General features: G+C 52.9%; 3 protein-coding genes across 4 annotated transcripts in view; 2 read left to right on the top strand and 1 right to left on the bottom strand.

Annotated features, from left to right (window-relative positions):
* ATP6V1B1 (ATPase H+ transporting V1 subunit B1) overlaps nucleotides 1–1906 on the top strand; it is a 28536-nt gene extending 26630 nt beyond the window's left edge. Inside the window, exon 14 of the mRNA XM_025932077.2 lies at nucleotides 95–1906. Coding sequence (XP_025787862.1) covers nucleotides 95–258 — 164 coding nt within the window. The 3' untranslated portion in view covers nucleotides 259–1906. The remainder of the gene's footprint in view (nucleotides 1–94) is intronic.
* A 647-nt stretch (nucleotides 1907–2553) lies between these two features.
* ANKRD53 (ankyrin repeat domain 53) lies at nucleotides 2554–8395 on the top strand. The gene is made up of 6 exons (XM_025932517.2): nucleotides 2554–2680; nucleotides 2931–3135; nucleotides 3468–3667; nucleotides 4947–5111; nucleotides 5516–5636; nucleotides 7639–8395. The coding sequence occupies exons 1-6, from the start codon at nucleotides 2616–2618 to the stop codon at nucleotides 8356–8358; spliced, it is 1476 nt and encodes a 491-aa protein (XP_025788302.2). The 5' UTR covers nucleotides 2554–2615; the 3' UTR covers nucleotides 8359–8395.
* A 498-nt stretch (nucleotides 8396–8893) lies between these two features.
* Nucleotides 8894–17957, bottom strand: TEX261 (testis expressed 261). 2 transcript variants are annotated; one of them, XM_025931969.2, is made up of 6 exons: nucleotides 17821–17957; nucleotides 16099–16178; nucleotides 14817–14970; nucleotides 12647–12714; nucleotides 11814–11916; nucleotides 8894–11646 (listed from the first exon to the last, which is right to left on the bottom strand). In XM_025931969.2, the coding sequence occupies exons 1-6, from the start codon at nucleotides 17837–17839 to the stop codon at nucleotides 11531–11533; spliced, it is 540 nt and encodes a 179-aa protein (XP_025787754.1). In that variant the 5' UTR covers nucleotides 17840–17957; the 3' UTR covers nucleotides 8894–11530. The 2 variants fall into 2 exon arrangements, with proteins under 2 accessions (XP_025787754.1, XP_025787753.1); XM_025931968.2 differs by lacking the exon at nucleotides 17821–17957 and adding an exon at nucleotides 17117–17236.
* Between the last annotated feature and the right edge of the window lie 800 nt (nucleotides 17958–18757).

The following is an 18757-nucleotide window of genomic DNA, read 5'->3' as shown; positions in this document are numbered from 1 at the left end:
TGAGGCGCATTGGGGGTGGTCAGGCAGTAACTCCCTTACCTGGCTACGTATGCACGCACGCACGCACATGCACACACTCCTACTCTGTCCCTAGGTCCCTACGAGAACCGCTCCGTGTTTGAGTCCTTGGACCTGGGCTGGAAGCTGTTGCGCATCTTCCCCAAGGAGATGCTGAAGCGCATCCCTCAGAGCGTGTTGGATGAGTTCTACTCCCGCGAGGGGGCGCCGCAGGACCCCGCGTCAGACACAGCGCTCTAGCCCTGCCCACAGTCAGACCCCAGACTGTGTCCTGGGACCCCTGCTACACCGGTTCTACGCACGCCTCGAGTTCCACACAGCCAACCAACCGCTTGAGTGCTCACAGTCCGCACCCCGCCCACTCCCACGCTTCATCCCTCTGCCTGGAGTCCCTGCACTGGGCAAGAACAAAAGGTTGTTAAGCCTGTATCAAGCACTTGAGAATCACCTAGAGAACTTTGCAAAATACCAAGGCCCAGGCTCCAACCAGATCAATTAATACGAATCTGTAGGCAGAAGTCCTCTGCATCAGTATTTTTCCCCCAGGTACAGCCAGATGGCAACCACTGGTATAGAGACTGTAAGATAACCCAAGGAAGGATAATTAAGGTTGACACACTCTCTAACCCCAACACATACATAGGGCTTGCTGTCATTCTTAGGATCCTAGCACCCCAGAAACAACAGCCCACAGAATCCCCCAACTGCCAGGACCTCCTCAAGCTTTGTCCCTGCAACACATTGTCACTTTATCTTAATTTGTTCATTAGAAGCCAGTTGTTAAGGCCCCACCTGGGGAAGGTATCCAGTAGAATTTGCTGGCTTTTAAGGTGCATAGGAGGGGTGCTGACGCCTTTGGACCACTGGGGTTGGGAAGGCAAGTGGGCTACCAGAAGAGGTTTCCCTGGAATGAGGGAGAGCTGCTTCAGGGTGGAGAATCTGCATTTTTGTCCCTCCCTGTAGGTCTCTGTGGTCTTGGGAGAAACTGCGCCCCCCTTCTTAGATTTCTCTGGGGGAAATACCAGGAATGATGTGGCACAGAGGGGAGAAGGTAGTCAGAAGTGGGTGGTATGGTCGGGTATATCTACATTTGACCCTGGGGCCTCAGTAAACCTCTGATAAGCTTGGGGTCATTCCCCCCTGAGAAGGGATGGAATGTGGATACGGTTCAGTAACACTCAACAGTGACTCAAGCAACACTGATGGCCTGACTGCCATGTATTATAAAAACTTAAAAAGGCAAACTGAGGAAAACATTGACAGCAAAATATGTATAAAGGGTTACTATGTTAATAGGTTTTACAAATCAGTAAGAAACACTTTTAGGACCCTCAAAGAACAATGTGAATAAACAGATGATTCCCAGAAGAGAAAAACACTGATGATTATTTAACTCTTGGTAGTAATCAGGAAGTCAAATAAGAACATTCCCACTACCAAATTAACAAATGTTTATTTAAAGTCATACTATTCAGTGCTGGTGATGATGGTTCAAGTATTTGCTTTTAATAATAGCAAATTCATAGATAGCTGGCCCAGTCTCGCTGCTCCAATTCCCTCCCTCCTTGTTTGGTAGGTGGTATTATTCCCATTTTGCCAGTGCAGAAACTAAGACACAAAGGTCAAGTAACTCATCCAAAGTCACACAGGTGATGTGCAGTGAACCTGCTTGACTGCAGGAAGAAGTATAAATGAAGGGGGGCCTGCGAGTCTCAGTTGGTTAAGTGATCTCGGCTCAGGTTTCTTGCATGGGGGCTGGTGTGGGTTCCAGCCTGGGTCGGACTCTGTGCTGACAGCTTGGAGCCTGCAGCCTGCTTCAGATTCTGTGTCTCCCTCTCCCTCTGCCCCTCCCCTGCTCATGCTCATGCACGCATGCGCTCTCTCTCTCTCTCAAAAACAAATAAACATTAAAAAAAAAAATGAAGTGTAAATGAATATGAAACCTTGCCGGCGGGCAGTTAGGAAACACATACCAACCCTTTAAGAATGTTCATTCCTTTTTACCTAGTAATTCTACTTCCAGGAATTCATCCTAAGGAAACAACCAAGATGAATCATTGTTTTCCAACGCACATGTGAAATGATAGCATGTCCATTATGATGCTGGGTTGCGGTTGCGTCATAATGTACGTTTAGTACGTGGCATGACAGCGGGGGCCAGTTCATGATAAAACGCTAAACGAAAAGAAGTCCAAAAAAATATCTATATGATATGTACATACGTATCGTAACAGACTGTGGTTTCTGTGGGTGGTTGGATTCTGATTTTCTCGTCATCTTTTTCTCTGTTTTTACAATCAGCACTTATTAATTTTATAATCAGAAACAAAACCTCTGTGTCTTTTGGTTTGTGTGTGGTTGATGCTGTTTCCAAGGCGCGCAGGGCGGCGGGGATCCCGCGGCAGGATCTCCTGAAGACGGCCTGCCCGGCCGAGATAGCCAGGGACGCTAACGGGTCTTCGCCGCCCGGGAGCCGGCGGTTACTAAGCCGCGAGGTGGCGCGGCTCCTCGGAGGAGCGGCGCTGCCCAGAGCGCAAGTTCGAACACCCTCGGGAGGGTGGCGCGGGCGGGGGCAGTCCCCGCAAACAAGTGTCGCCATGCCGCCAGCGGAGAAATTCTCCCACAAGGTCTCCTGGGGTGGTTCGTCGCCCAAGCAGCCCAGGTGAGCCGGGGATGAGGTGGTCCCGGGCTGCAGGGCCTCCCAGGAGGGGCAGGGCCCAGTTGGGGTGGGGGCCTTGTGCAGGAGCCTGAGGAGCCCGAGAGCCGGGCTGGGGTCCGGGCTTGCCTCCGGAGAGGTGCCCGGGGACAGTGGCTTCCTCATTGCCCTGCTGACCAGCGAACCCTGGCCTGGCCTCCAGAAACACCCCGGTGCTCAGTCACAGCCCTCGCCGTCACGCACGTCCCCTCTGCAGGGCCTCCGGCCCAGACCGGGATTCCGCTTTCTCACTCACCTCCTCGCTTCCAACCCTCCACTTGCGCTACAACTCTAACCCGGATGAGTGGGACAAGAGGGCCATAGGGAGCTACTACGAGTTGTACGCGGCGGCGCTGGGCAACCTGGAATGGTTGCGGTTCTGTCTGAGTCGGCACCGTGAGGAAATCCCGGCAGATGACAAGGTGAGGCCTTGGAGCTTGGGGGCAAGACCTGAAGTCCTCTGCACTCACAAAAATCTCCTGACATACTTGTTCCCTGGCAAAGATGTGCCTATGCAGCATCCGCAGATGTCCTTTTCTGTGTAGATTGTCCTAATTCACCTTGCTACTGTGGGAGAGCCATTTGGGGGCAGCCAGCAAGGGTGCGCACATATGGGGCTGGGGGGTGGGAAAGGAGTGTGAGCAAGGGATCCCTGGGGGTCACGGAAGAGGGATGGGTAATCCTAAGGAATTGCTCTCTAGGATAGGTCGTGAGCCCTGCTCAGTCTTCTCCCGTCCTCCTCTGGTCTCCACAGGGTTTCACTGCCATCCACTTTGCAGCCCAGAGTGGCAAGCTTGCATGCCTGAAGGTCTTGGTAGAGGAGTACAAGTTTCCGGTGGACCTGCCCACCAACAATGGTCAGACACCCCTGCACCTGGCCATCCACAAGGACAACAAGACCATGATCCTCCCCTGCATTCACTACCTGCTTAAGCAAGGGGCGGCCCTCAACACGTGAGTCCAGCCTGTGTCCAGAAAGTCTCTTGGAGCGTGGGCAGATAGGAACCCCACTTCCAGGTAGGCAGATCCATGCAGGACAGGGAGAGGGCTATGGGGTGACAAGGACTGGGTCCCACATAATGCAGCCAACGAGCCCACATAGTGTGGTAAGGAGATCAGGCTCTGGGAGAGGACAGGCCTAGTTCACATCCCAGCTTTGCCATCTGCTAGCAAACGGAAAGACCTCAGGGAAGCCACTCGACCCTTAGCCTGTGCTCTGGTTCCCCAGCTTGTCAGTACACTAGAGTCACCTGTGGAGCTTCACAAATACCAGTGCCTGTGGTTTCAATCAAAGGTTGAAATTGGTATGGGGTGTGGTCTGGGCCTTGGAAAGCCTAAAATATCCCCAAGTATTTCTAATTTGCAGCAAAGTTTGGGAACTATTTCCTCGGTGTTTTCAACTGAAATTTGAGAGGATGACATGAGACTATTGTGATAATGGAGGAAGTACATGAAAAGGGCATGGATGGCATATGAGGGACTGCACTCATTCATATACACAGAGCGCCAAGCCAGAGTTGAGGAATAGAGCAGTGAAGACATAGAAACGGTCCCTGCTCTTATGAAGCTGATATACTAGTGCAGGAGCAGACAGGAAGTTAACTAATAAATGATCAAAATGACAATGTAGTGAGTGGTTACAAGAAATAAACAGGGTGATGAGGTGGTGAGTAAAAGAGGCAGGGAGAGGATCCATCTTGGAAGGGGAAGTCACCTCTAAGGACATGACATTTAAATTGCAGCCTGAAAACTGGGAGCAAGCCAGCCATGCAAAGAACCAGGGAAAAGTGTCCCAGGCAGAGGGAATATGATGCGCAAAGATCACATGTTGGCAAAGAGTGGGGCAAGGTCAGAAGATGAGGCTGAGGTGGAGGCAGGGCTCAGGTCATTCAGGCCTTGTGCGTCATGGCCAGGCAGGGGTAGGTACAGGAGGGCTGACTGACTTATGAACCAGTAAGGTTAGTGCCTCTAAGCTCCAGCCAAACCAGCTCTTCTTCCAGCAGTTCTTAACAGTTGCATTTCCGTATAATGAGACTTTTATCATTCACTTAGTCCAAACCCTCCTTCCACAGTTGAGGAAACTGAAGCTTAGGGAGGAGAAGGGATGTGCCAGAGTCACCCAGTGGGCTGGTGGCAGAGCAAGTCTGGAAGCCAGTTTGCCCACCTCTCTGATGGGCAGATGCCCTTTGTCCCTCCTCTCTGCCCTCTTCCCCCCTGGTGGGGCCCTCTACAGTCAGACATGCAATGGCTCCACACCCCTCCACCTGGCGGCCTGCCAGGGCCTGCTGAAATGTGTGAAGGTCCTGGTGCAAAATGGGGCCGATGTCCATGCCCGAGATGCCATGGGCTGCAAACCCATCGACTATTGCAAAATATGGAATCACCGCGACTGTGCCAGGTGAGAGAGTGAGAACCACCCACAGCCTGCCGCCCTTCCCCTGGGGCCCTCACCTAAGAACTTTTGAGAGGGGGGTCCAGGCTGGGAGAGAAGTCTGCTGAGGAGACTCCTGCCCAGGATATTATTCCCAGGGCTTTCCGCAGGGCCTCACTCCTTTGGGTTTAGCATTACCCTTCCTTGCCCAGAGGCCCTGGGTCCTCAGCAGGAGGATGGTGATCAGACCATCAGTCACTTTCCTCTCTCACCTCAAATGACAGTAGTTAGTCAGAGGGGCCTTGAGCAGTGGAGGAATGTGTCTCTGGTGGCTCCTCTCACCCATATCAGGCCTTCAGCAGCCAATCTTCCCAGCCTTGGCTAAAGCTCAGTCATCAGAAGGATGACACACACCCCTACCTTGGCACCAGGTTCTTGAAGGATGCCATGTGGAAACGGGACAAGAAGGACTTTGCTTGTGAGATGGGGAAATTGAAGACGCTCAAGGACCAGCTGGCCCTCATGGAACAGGACTACCTGACTGAGTATCAAGTAAGCAGGAGGGGTGGACAGGGGTTCCCAGCAGCCACTGCTATCCAAGCATGTGAGCAGAGGACAAGTGCACTCACATGCACAGTTATTTAGAAGAGTGGATGGTAGCAATCCCACCCAGAAAAATCTTCCCTCTCCCCATCCTCTGAAATTCCACCCTTAAAAGCCACTCTTTTACGTCAAAAGTCCTGTTTTGTGTTAGAAAGCAAATACAGCTTAAATTAGCAAGAATTTATGGCACCCCTCCCTAGTGCATTGCCTCCTTCTGGATTAGGAGGAAAATCTCTAATGAGACCCATTCCCTGCATATACTGGGATTCACATTGGTTAAACAGACCCATCCTTTGGGGCACCTGGCTGGCTCAATCCGTGGAGCATGTGACTCTTGATCTCAGGGTTGTGAATTCAAGCCCCACATTGATTGTAGAGATTACTTAAAAATAAAATCTTAAAAATATGCATCCTTTCCAACAGACACTGTACTCTGTGCTAGGAACCTGCTGGACCCTGAGGCGCCAAAGAAAAATGAGATGTGGTCCCCTCACTCAAGAAGCTTAGGGTCTAGTAAAGGAGGTGGGTTATATTCCCACAGAGGAGGAAGGGTCCAGGAAGATGCCAGAGAGATAATGCTTAAGAGGATCTTTAAAGATGGGCAGCAGTTGGCCATAAGAAGAAGGGAAGGGGTAACCAAACAGAAGGAACAGACAGCCCTGTGGACAGGCCTAGAGGTACAGGAGAATGTGGTATATGCTGAGAGTAGGGGATCAGATGTGAGTTGGAGATTGACAAACTAGAGACTTGGCAGGGGCTCAGATCTATCATGGACCTGGGCTGGGGAAGAATGGGGAAGTAGCTAAAGGATTTTAAGCAGGTGTCATTATATAGGATGCGAGTCCAAAAAACCAAAAAGAAGATCCTGGGAATCCTAAGTGAATCCATAAGTGGGGAGGGCATCAGGCCTGGCAAAATCCAGTACTCCAGCTTGGTTCCAGCTGCATTTTTCTCCAGCTTTCTCAACCCTACCCTCTTCTGTTGTTAGTGTCACCCAGTCCCATGTGCCCAGAGGAGGCAAAGCTCATCCATTCCCATGACTCTAAACTTTCCCAGAAGCCCCTTGCAGCTCTCCCCTTATCTCTTACTGGCCTCATTGGATCATATGTCCATTCTTGCTCCAATCCCTAGAGGTAAAGGAAAGCCATGTGCTGGCTGACCTGGGTCTGGAGCAAGGCTGATGGAATTATTATGATTGGCTTAGCCTAATCAGAGCCTATCTCCCAAGCTGGGTCAATCTCCATACCACTTGATGGCTTAGCAACAATCTGGGAAGTGAGACACTGAAACAAGGGTGTGGAAAGGGGGCAGTTCTGTGACAAGTTGAAGGTTCAGTTCTAGTAGAGGCAGAAACAGAGAGGTAGGCTGAGTCATCACCACCCGGTGCAAAGAGCCAGCCAACTATATACCCTGACATACAAGGCCTACCACTTCAAGAAGCCTGCCCAGATCGACTCCCCTGGTTCCAGACCTTCCAAACCTTTCTTTCTCCTTCCAGAGTCAAGGATTTGCCTTTCCCCCCATCAAACCAGAGGTTCTCTTAGGGCAGGACATATCTCCACTACCAGACTGGGGGCTTATTTGGGGGTGAAGGCTTGTCTCCCCCATGAGACTTGAGGTTCCCCATAGGGCAGGGACTGTATCTCCCACTCACGCTGGAGACCTAGGGCAGAGGCTGTGTCAGATTGGAGGTCTCCTCTAGGGGAGAGGGTCTATCTGCCCCATCAGCCCAGGGGCTCCCATAGGGTAATAGTTGTCTCCCTGTCAGAACAAGGGCTCCCATAAGGCAGGAGTTCCTCCCATCAGACTTAGGTTTCCCCTGGGGCAGCACTGTATGATGGGTGGCCAATGACACCGGAGGTTTTCGAGGGCTATAGCCACAGGGCCCCCTTCCACAGAAGCGGGGAGGGGGCAGCCCTCCACAACTATCTTGTACCCTCTGATGTTGCAGAAAGAGCACCAAATTCTGAGAGAAGCTAATTTCAAGAAGTGGCTCCACTGCAAGCAGCTGCTCCGAGGCCAATCCCTGATCCGGACCGCCAAGCGAGAACCTTGTACCCCACGCCAGGCTATGGCCCTCTCCAAGGCCACCAAGTACCAGGGACTGAGGCCTCCCAAGAGCTTCTACCCCTCCCCAGAGGCGCGCCTGCGAGAGACACCGCGGCCCAAGCTGCAGCCCTTGAGGACACACACGCCCATCTACATGCAGCCCATGGTCAGGCGGCCCAAGTCATGGAATGTTAGCAACAATCCTGCCAGATCACCCACCACCCAGATCGGCTACACGCAGGGCATCCGCCTGGGTGTGCATCCAGACCCCAGCTCAGAGCATGACTTCCGCAGCTTCCTCAAGGTGAGGTCCGACAGGCACGGTAGTGCCAAACTGTGCACAGTGGCCGGCAACCAGGTGGCACCTGTGCCCCAGCTGCCTTTCGAGGTGATGGTCCAAGAGCTGTACCCTTCGGTGCGGCCATACAGGATGAAAGTGCCCCAGGGCTTTTGCTCTGTCAGCATGAAGGATGTGCCCCAGAAGCGGCACTTGGGTGGTAACAACTTCTGGACTGACGCTCTGGCCATGAACCTGCGCGAGACATTTGATGAAGCCTTCCTGGCAGCTGTGCAAGCCCATCAAAGGCTCCCCACTCGACCCTACCTGAAAAGTCCCCCATAAACTTATTTTGGTAGGCTCTCTACCTGAGGCAGCCCAACGGAGGCTGAGATGTGATTCATGGTGTGGACGGAAGACAGGGAGAAAAGTGCCCACAGGCTTCCCACTCTCCAGCACAAAGATCTGAGCTTCTCTCAACAAAAGCCTATATCCCAGGTCTCCCTTCTCCACAAAGAAATTTCTTGGACCCCCTCCCCCCCAGGAGATTTAAGTTAGGGAAAAGGCCTCAGAGTGGGGATCAGTCTCTATCCTGGGCCCTAGCATTGTAAAAGTGACACTTGGGTGTCCCCAATACCTCCCCTCCCTCTCAGCCCACCAGGAACAAGGCTTCCAGGATGAGGGACCGCTGGAAAATTCTGCCTCTTGTTCAGATTAAGTCCTTCAAGGTTTCTGTAGATCAGGGAGGCACAAGCAGCATATCTCGGGGGAAAGGAGGGAGGACATGTGGCTTCAGTTCGAGACTATAGAAGCACTTGCACTTCCTCCAGGTAGCTATCCTGGATCCCCTGCTATCCCCTGTACACATCACTACAAATCATTCATTAAACAAACATTTATTGAGTGCTTTCTACGTACCAGGCACCAAGCCAGGCACTGTTGATACGAAAACTGAAGGACAGTCCCTGCCCTCAAGGAGCTTACAGTCTAGTGGGGAAATAGACCAGTAAGCAGGCAAGTAAGCCTAGAGTGAATTGTATGGTGTGCTGGGGGGGAGAAGGAACAGAGCTCAGAGGTAATGAAACCTAAGTTGAGAAGGTACCCAGGTGAGCAGAAGAAAGGGGAATCAAAGTGGCATCTCTGAATACAGGAGGCTGGAGCACATGGTGCAAGGTGGCAAGTGATGAGACCAGAGGCGAGCAGTAACCAGATATCACAAGTCTCACAAGCCATGCTAAGGGGTCTGGACTTTATCCTGAGAGCAGTAGGGAGCCATGAAAGGTTGTAGGCCAGGGAGTGACCTGATCAACTATACATTTTAAAGACAACTCTGGCTGTGGGACAGAGAAGCAGAAGGAGGCTGTCACAATAATCCAGGTATGAGTTGATGACAGTGGCAGTGGCTTGAATCAAGAGATGTTAGGAAAGTAAATTTAACAGTTTTTAGAGACTGAATGGGGGTGGGGAGGGGCCGAAAAAGAAAGCAGGGCTAGAAAGCCGGTTTCTGGTCTGGCTCCTGAGAGGTCTTGGGGCCACAGCAGGTACCCAAAAGAGGAAGGTTTACAGAGGACAGCAACAAGTGCTCTCTGGCCCATGAGAGTTGTCTGTGCACCCAAAGGCAGAACTATGTAGTTCAGAAGACCAGGAGGGACATCGGGGCTGGAGGTCAACTCTCAATTCCTTGGCAAAGAGTCCTTGAAGCCATCAGCATGGATGGGCTCCTCCAGGGAGCCCACAACAGAACCCTGAGAAACCCCATGTGTGGGGGGCAAATGGAGAGGCCTGTGCAGGAAACTGAAAGGAAGAGCCAGAGGTAGGAGGAAAACCAGCCAGAGGAGTGCCAGTAAAGTGCAACTCAAGGAGCTGGGGGTGGTCAGCCCTGTCAGATGCTGCAGAGATCCAGTAGGATATGAGAGGACTTAGCACAAAGCCACCGGCAACCCCCAGGCGAGAAGCCATATCATCATGGTGAGGAACAAAGAAGTGGATGGCAAGGGAGAGCAGGGCCAGCCGCTGACCCACAGTGAAGATGGTATCGGCCTCCTGCGTCTTCCACCTTGTCCTCCCTTGTCTGCATAGGATAAAAAGGCCCGGCCATCTCCTCCCCACGAAGAAAAAACCAAAATGTGCTACTCCTCTCAGGGAAAGGGACAGGCTGGTATTTTTAAGAGAACAGGAAACACTAACGTCAGGAGATGCAGGGCTGTGGTGGGACTTGAGGCAGGATATAGAAAATTTCAAGCACAGACGCCTTCCCCGGCTTAAAGGTACCACAGGTGCACTGTCCATCTCCGCACCCGCCAGCCTCGCTCTGAGGTAGAGGACGTGGCTAGGAATGGCTCTCGGGGGGGCTGCACGCCAACGTGTACGGCTGAGTACTTGCAAGGCACTGTAGCTGGAGTGCAAAGTCAGCATATACTGGTCTGTGCCAGGATCTGGCCTGCCTTCTTACAAGACTGAGGTCATCTCCTCAGGAGCCAAGAGCACACAGAAGAGAGGGCCAGCCCTCGTGTGCTCTTAGAGTAACAAACCATTTCTCCCCTCAGTCCCAGTTCTTAAAAGTTAGGCTGTAACCCAGGCTGCCTGGAAGCCAATTTCTATTTTGTTTCTCCTCAGGCCTGAGACAGAATTCGGCCAGAAACCACTCCTTTTCCCCAGGGGAAGACTTGCAAGTAGGATATTGCAGATATTCTGAAAATCCAACCCAGTCCCAAACTGTGCCTCTCTGTTCCCAGTTGTGACAGCCGTGGAGCCGCAGGTAAAGAAGAGATGGATGAAAAGGGAGGGGGCATGAGAAAGGCCGCCTCCACCCCAACTCCCCTGATCTGGCTCAGCTCCTCAGCTCCTCATCGCTGCTCATTTCCCACAAAAGGCCATGACAGCAGTCCCTTCGAGAGGGCAAGACCCAAACCCAGAAAAGGAGCCACTGGAACAGAAAAGCCCGTCCAGTCCAGGGCAGAAGAGCAATAGGAAGAAAGGGAGATGAACTTTCAGGGTATTAAGGCAAACAGTGCCACCTAGAATCTTTATTCAAATGGGAATCAGCACTTGGACAGAAATCACAGTTCAACAGCAAAAACGATTTCTCTTGGAAGTGCCAAGCCATGGCCCCTCCCCACGGCCATCTGCCCAGAGAACTTATCCCTATTTGCTCTCCAGCTTCACAGCCCCTGCCCCGCCTGCCCAGGCTGAGCCAGAACCTCCTGACCCACCACAGAAGCTGGCAGGAGGGTCGCAGGGAGCTCAGCTTCCGCATAACCAGGTGGACCATGGCCTCCTGGCTAAGCAGGCTCTGCCATCCCCCCGGTGCCCTCTGAGGTCACGCCCTCTAGCAACGTCAGATCTGAGCCAAGCTGAGCCCCTCGAGGAAGGTGGGGACGAGGGCTTCAGGGAGAGTCAAGGGAACGAGGGCCAGGGCTGGGGGAAGGTGCCTTCCAGGCTCACGGCCCCCACCTAGTGCAGAGGCCCAGGGGCCTGACTCTCCTGATCTTGCTCCCACATCCCCTCCCCAAGGGGTTCAGTATATCTTCTGACGACTGGGTAGAATGGCCTCTTTGATGAAGGAGAAGACAACCAGGATCCCTAAGCGTTTGCCCCGCTTGCCTTTGGTGAAGTAATTGGAGACCACGTCATCTGTGGAGACATAGGCAGGGAGATGAGTGTGTGTGTCTAAATGTGAACACGGCTCTCCCCACCTGGAGCCCAAGTGTCTCCCTCACAGGGCTGGGCTCTGGCTCCCCGTGTAGATCCAGGTCTTCCTGGTGTCATCCCACCATGACCCGTGACAAACCCCTTCTCACCTCCTGGCTGCATGGTGGAGGGCAGGATGTTTTCCCCAGCCGACAGCGACACAAAGAACGCAAACGGGATTATCCACAGACAGAAAGTGAAATAGGCCAGGACCTGGCAACAAGAGACACTGAAAAGAGGGTGCCCCGTAGGTGCCAAGGGTGGGCCGGACATGGTCACCGTGTATCTTACAGAGGCGCTCAAGGGTGCACAGAAGGCCCCACACCTGATCTCTGAAGGAGGCCAGGGCCCAGGAAGCAGAGACAAGACAACCTCAGACACGGAGATAATTCAGTGGGGAAAGGTGAAGGCTGAGGATGGCTGAGTGTGACCACAATCCCCAAATCCTGGTCACTAGGACAAGCAATTCCTCTGAACTAAAGGAGGCAGATGGAGGGCAAAACCATGGCTGACCCATATTCCCCAAAACAGTGACCCTGTTCTTCCCGAGGGTCAGAACTGCAGCAGCAGGGTGTGGAGGGACCCAGAGAGGAGAAAGGCTTGGCGGGCCACTGGGAGGAGCCGGGCTTCAGGACCGCAACCTGCCCAGCTCCGTGAGATGTGCATCAGCCAAGGCCACCCCCCTGCCCCATCCTGACCTCAGGTGATCCTGGGAGAACCAAAGGACTTCCCGTGGGAGAGCAGTGTCCTCCCCACCTCTGCCAAAGGGTTCCCTGGCTCCTCATCCACACTGCTTTCTAAAATCATCAGTACTATTTTTTTAAAATGTGTTATCCCTAAATAGACTGTTTCAAATCATAGCTAAGTTCACAAAGCAAATAATGCAAGTCCCCTTTACTTCCCCTGGCCCTGCTAGTAGTTCGACGTACTGAACACTTCTTACCTCTGAGAAAGGATAATATTCCTCTGCAAAAAACTGAAACGCTAGGTAGTGATTCACCACCACTAGCCCTGTTGAGGGAATGAAGAGTCAGTCAGTTTGGGGAGAATAACATAAAGCTAGACTTTTAACCTTCAAAAGGCCCCTGGGAGTGGGGAGCCCTGAGTCTCGGTCCTGATTTTACACCCATCTCACAGTATGGCTATAAGCCAAGCACACCACCCTCCAGAACTCAGTTTTCCATCTGTTAAAATGGGAGCATTAGCTCCTGCCTGCCCACTGCAGAAGGCATTTATGAGCAAAATTAGAAGGCATTAAGATAGCTCTTTGAATGGTTTAAAAATGAGACTTTAATGTTACCTAATTCAAAGCACTGTGACAATCAACCTGGTTTTAAGTGGACGTGAGTCCTGAAGAGTGCTCTCCCATGGGCGTGGGTGCAGGAAATCATGGGTGTGCAGGTACCAAACATACTGCCAACAGATTCTACTCTGAACTGGGCAGCAGGGAGAGGGCCTCAAATAAAAAGGCTCTCTCTCCTCAGGAATAAAAGGGCACAGTTTGCCAGGCACACTTTTAGGGATCCTCCAGATTCTGGGGGAAGGGGCCCTTCCTCGTTCTGTCCCAGGGTAGGGCTCCCTGGTCTAAACTAGTATGTTCTGGACAGACACCCACCTCCTTAGTGTACACCCACATTCATGGAAGGAGAGGTAACGTGTAGATCCCGGGGACGGGCTGCTCAGAGACAGGCATCCCTGCCTGTTCTCACAGTGAGGTGAAGGGCGGGCACCAGAACAAAGCGCAGCCTCAAACTGAACGCCCCACACAAACACCTCACAGCCCAGTGCCATGTCTTGCTTCTCTTTCCTCCTCTCTGTGTCTCCCTTTCTAAGGGAGAGCTCCACCATACCTACCCATACTCTAGAAATGAGGCGAAACTGGAAGACAGACGGTGCCTAATGCCCACACATCTTCAGACGAACTCTCTCGGGCATCTAAAGGGCAGGTTGGGGGAATGACAAAGGGAAGCCAAGAGGGCCTGCTGCTGTGGGGGGATGGGGAGGGTTCTATCCCCTGGGAAGATGCAGGAGGGGTCTGGTCTCCAGACTCCCCACACCAACCTCCACTGAACACATCCTCTGGTGGAATCAAACCAAGGTGCTCAGGGAAGAGGCCAGTCCTTGCTTTAATGCTATGCCCTCCTTGTGGATAACATTCTCTTTCCAGATTAGCCCACAGAAATAGTAAAGTGGCTCTAAGAAACCCCCAATTACATCTCATATCCTGACCAAAGGCTAGATGACCAGTAATGTTTAATGGGAGAAAAGGCAATCCTGGTAACCAAACACTTCCCGGAATCTTTTCCGGGAATATCTATAATCGCCTACCGTGTGTCACTGGAGTCCATCATCTTTAAACAGATTGAGAAGTTAAGGCCAGAGAGGAGAAATGACTCTCAGGACCAGAAAGTAGTGCCAGGTCAAAAACAGAAAAGTCAGGGTCCTCCAAACACATCTGTCTACCCCAAGGCAGGTGCCTGCAGGGGGACCCAAAGACCCTTGTATTAAGACTTCGGGGCAGGGGCGCCTGGGTGGCGCAGTCGGTTAAGCGTCCGACTTCAGCCAGGTCACGATCTTGCGGTCCCTGAGTTCGAGCCCCGCGTCAGGCTCTGGGCTGATGGCTCGGAGCCTGGAGCCTGTTTCCGATTCTGTGTCTCCCTCTCTCTCTGCCCCTCCCCCGTTCATGCTCTGTCTCTCTCTGTCCCAAAAATAAATGTTGGAAAAAAAAAAAAAGACTTCGGGGCAGACGACTAGCTGGCGAGCTACCTGCCTTGCCAGGGTGGGGCCCTGGGCTTTTCCTGACTAAGTGGTTTCTTAGGAGCCATAACTATGCAGCAAACTCACCTTTTCTCCCTTCTCAAACTTACCTCCCTGGGAAAGCCCTCCCTGTCTGAGTATCCCACCCCTACCACCCCATCCCCCCAAATTCTAGTCACTAGAGCCAAGGTTCACTCTAGGCTCCTCAAGTGTGAGTACCCCAAGTTCCCCATCAGCCTGGCCTCCTGGAGGACCTCAGTGGTTTTGCCTCTTTTCTCTATATCCCCACAGTGCGCCTGACTGAGCTGGGCACATGCGACCACCTCAACTGCCTCCCCAACTCTGCCCCCTCTCACCGCACGAAAGGATGAAGTTAGGCGAGGTCAGCATGATGAAGGGGAAGGTCTGGAGGAGGCCAAAGTAGACGAGGTTGGTGAAGAGGCCCACGCCAATCATGAAGGTGGGGAAGCGTTCAAAAACGTAGAGGCCAATCAGCACAGCCGTGGAGAACTGAAACAACCAGAGGTACACAGTGCAGGGAGCCTCTTCCAGGCAGCCTTCTTGGTCTCAATAACCCCCAGCCCACTCCGGGGAACACTAGGTTCATATGCTTCAGTCTCCTCCTGTTTCACAGTCACAGGTCTGGCCTCCCCAACTTGTCTCTCAGCTCCCAAAGGGCAGCGTCTTTTCACGCCATTCTCAAAAAGTTGACAGCAACCCACCATAAAGGAAAAGAAAACAGTTTACAGATCAAAGTTCAAACTTCAATTCTAGTCTTTTCTGTTTTCCTTAAAATGCTGATCATGACCTACTGAATTGGTTACACAACCCAATAGTGAATGACACCTGCAGTTTGAAAAAACACTGTTCTGAAGGACTTATAGCTGTCAGCACTTAACAAATGGCAGTTGGCGGAATGAAGCTATAATTCCTACAGCAACACCCACAAACCAGGCCCCTGAACCCAGAGCTGAGAGCTATGGTCTTGTCTCCACTATTAACCCTCCACCCCAAGCCGTGCCCAGAGTGGCTGTTGACACCAGGTGACTTGAGCGGCACTGGGCTTCTCCCGTCCAAATATATGCCCCATCCCCGGCCCTTCCTGCAGCCGGCAGGAATCTGACCGCGCCAGCAGGCACTCTGGTAGCTTTGACATCAATGGCAAGGATTGTGTCCTCAGGAACAGAAGCCTTCCATGAAAGCTCTGGAGGGCAGGGCTTGGGCAGGCTTCCCTCTCTTAGGACAAGCCACTTGACCCAGTCAGAAAGAGGGCAATGAGTACTCTAACTCAAGTACTCAAAACTGTCCTTAGGTCCTTCTTAGTTCTAAATGCCATGAGCAGAGCAAGGGGCTACAGACAATGGGAAACAACCAAGCAAAGGCCAGGCCGTGGTGCTGTCAACAGAGATGGCACTCAGCTGTCACCTGAAGGAACTGAGTGAAGCAATGCCACTTGGGGAAGGAGGTGAGGGAACACCTGTTCCAGACAGCACACTCAGGAGCCCAGGTGCAAGTTGAGGGGATAGGGGTGGCACCCTCAGGAAACAGCAGGGACACAGGTCTCATTATCCATGCCAAACTTTCCCCACTTCCTCCTTTGGAGGCAAAAGGGGAAATCCTGGGAAATCTGCCACTTACCCAGATCATGTATTTTATGATCCTGCTGGTGGCCACTGTGTATTCTTCTATCAGTTCTGCCAGGTAATAGAGTCCAGCAGCTGAGGGGGTTAAGAAGAGGAACAAGCGGGGAGAACATTAGCCAGAGTCACTTCACCATCCTGGTCGTTCCTCTCTCTGCAGCTGGTCCCCACTGACCCTTCATGAACTCCAGCACGTAAGGAAAAACCAAACATCCCATATGGTGTCCTCCCCTGACAAAGCAAAACCGTCAGGGCAACTAAGGAGACTTCATAAAACTGAATGAAAGCCTGTATTTGACGCCTCAGCACAATGCTAACCTCTGGTTCGTAAAGGACAAGTTCATTCATTCATTCAATAATATCTGTGGGCACCCGGCACGGGCCAGGTGCTGGGCTGAGTAATGAGAGTACAGAATAAGACAGACAAGGTCCCTTCCTTGACCCAGCGTGGGTAGGTGGGTAGTAGGCAAAGGAATCAGATGATCCCAGTGTGATAAGCCCTACTTCCGAGAAAGCAGAGGGCACCACCAAACCCCATAAGGAGAGCTTCCTTGAGGAGATGACATCTCAGCTGGGACCAAGAGTAGGAACCAGCCGGATGGAAAGAGAAAGCGTGTCAAACTCCGAGAGAGTAGGCAGTACAAAGGGCCGGAGGCGAAAGAGCGGCGATAAGCCTGGAAAAGTTCAGCTCCGTAGGCCCGCGAGGGTGGGACCCGCAGCGGCTGGCAGTGCGCGAGCTCGGGCAAGGGGCAATGGAGTTAGCCACTCCCAGGCATTGCCGGGGTGCATTTTGTGACACCGGGAAGGACCCGCGGTCCCGAGGGCTGCTGGGTTCAGCAAGAGAGGGCAAGACCTGACGGGACGAGGAAGGAGAGAGATGCGAGGGCCCGGAGCACCGGACAGAAGTCCCCCGAGTGGCTCCGGCGACCCGTGAAGCGACCACCCTCGAGATGCGATCCCCGGCCAGCACAGATGCCGGACGGGAGCCCGCGCGGATCCGGGTCGCGCACTCTCACCGACGGCCAGCGTGATGAAGGCCACCTGGATGAAGAGCGACAGCCAGCTCAGCACGTACATGAACCACATGGCGCCCCCGCCCCACCCGCCCCCCGACCGCCAGGACGGGCCTGCGCGCTTCGGCTCCGGCGACACGGAGCCGCCGCCACCGTCGCCGCGTCCCCGCCCCGCGGACAGCGGGACGACCGTACGCCGCCGCCGAGAGAAGCCCGGTCGGGGCGTAGCCCCCTGCCGAATCCGGCCTAGCGCCGCCTGCCGGCGCGGAGGACCAACCGCCGCGGCCGCGTACAGCACAGCTCTCGGGGAGCTGCATCCCCGGGGCTGCACCAAGGGGACGGCCGGCAACGCACGGCCGGCGACGCAGCTCGCGGAGGCAGGACTGTCCCGGGGGACAGGGAAGCGGCGCCTGCCGGAGGGACAGCCTTCGGTGTGCTCCCTGGGCTCTCCCGCTTCCAGCGTGGAGGGGTCCAGGGCGCGAGAGGGCCGCCTGACCGCTCCCCAAACAAGCACCGACCAGAAACCTCTAGGCAGGTTTGCCTACAGCACTTTATCTCGCTACCGCAGGTAACCGGGACACAATTGTTGCATGCCTAACGCGTGCCCGGCACTGTGATTAAAGGCTACACTGCATTTTCGAATTGGAAGCTGATTGGATGACGTAGATCATTTTATGGATAGGGAAGCTGGGGCCAAGGAAGGTTACCTTGCCTCAGGTCATACATCTAGGAAGCGGCACAGGCAGAAGTTGGGGCGCCTTTAAATCAGTCATCTTCAGGCGTAACTCTCCCTTTAGGCTGAGTTCCTTTAGGGTACTTTCTTCACCTTTGTATCGCCTGCACACCGCCACTGGCTGGCACGCAAGGCGCCCAGTTGCAGCCGAATGCATTTACTATCTACCATGGAGTGAGTTACCGAGGGGGAGGAAGGAGCAGGGCAGCCCTTGTTAAGAAGTTCTCCATCTAGTGGCCAAGACAGGCATGCAAACTAAAGTGTGCGGGATTCGGCCAGGCTACTCCTCTCAGAATAACCTTTACATGCATAAACGTAAATACAAAATTAAACATTAATCAAAAATTAAATATAGAATTACTATATGGTCCATCAATTACACTCCTGGGTATATACCCCGAAATATTGAAAGCAATGACTCAAAAGAGTTATGTATACACCAATGTTCACAGCAGCATTTGGTAGGCTCCTGGATAGGATAGGGCTGGTCACCAGAAAGACCAAGCCATGATTAGAAGCTTGGAACTTTTGGTCTCATCCCCCCATCCTCCACAGAGGTGAGAGGGGCTAGAGATTGAGTTAATAATCAGTCATGCCTCTGTGATGAAGTCTCCCTAAAAATCCCAATACTGTGGGGTTCAGACGTTGGTGAACGCATCCCCGTGCTTGGAGGATGGCACACCCCAACTGCACAGAGACAGATGCTCCTGAGCTGGGGACCCTTCCAGACCTTGCCCTATGTGCTTCTTAACCTGGCTGTTCATCTGTATCTTTATAATATCCTTTGTAATAAACTGGTAAATGTAAGTAAATGTTTCAGAGTTTTGTCAGCCAATTACCTTTGAGTCGTCATTTCCAAGTTTTGTCTAGCAAATTACCCAACCTGAGGAAGGTGGTGTGGGAACCCCCTA

The sequence above is a fragment of the Puma concolor genome, chromosome A3 (genome assembly GCF_028749965.1).
Source record: "Puma concolor isolate L17-30 chromosome A3, mPumCon1.1.hap2, whole genome shotgun sequence".
Classification (NCBI taxonomy): Eukaryota; Metazoa; Chordata; class Mammalia; order Carnivora; family Felidae; genus Puma; species Puma concolor.
This window is presented reverse-complemented; position numbering and strand designations above follow the sequence as displayed.

Excerpts from the sequence above, each read along its gene's own strand:
- ANKRD53 (XM_025932517.2), top strand. The coding sequence starts at position 2,616 with ATGCCGCCAGCGGAGAAATTCTCCCACAAGGTCTCCTGGGGTGGTTCG. Across the intron at positions 2,681-2,930 it reads TCGTCGCCCAAGCAGCCCAG|GGCCTCCGGCCCAGACCGGG; the intron begins GTGAGCCGGGGA and ends TCCCCTCTGCAG. Across the intron at positions 3,136-3,467 it reads AAATCCCGGCAGATGACAAG|GGTTTCACTGCCATCCACTT; the intron begins GTGAGGCCTTGG and ends TGGTCTCCACAG.
- TEX261 (XM_025931968.2), bottom strand. The coding sequence starts at position 17,186 with ATGTGGTTCATGTACGTGCTGAGCTGGCTGTCGCTCTTCATCCAGGTG. Across the intron at positions 14,971-16,098 it reads TCATAAAATACATGATCTGG|TTCTCCACGGCTGTGCTGAT; the intron begins GTAAGTGGCAGA and ends TGGTTGTTTCAG. Across the intron at positions 11,917-12,646 it reads AATATTATCCTTTCTCAGAG|GTCCTGGCCTATTTCACTTT; the intron begins GTAAGAAGTGTT and ends TCTTGTTGCCAG.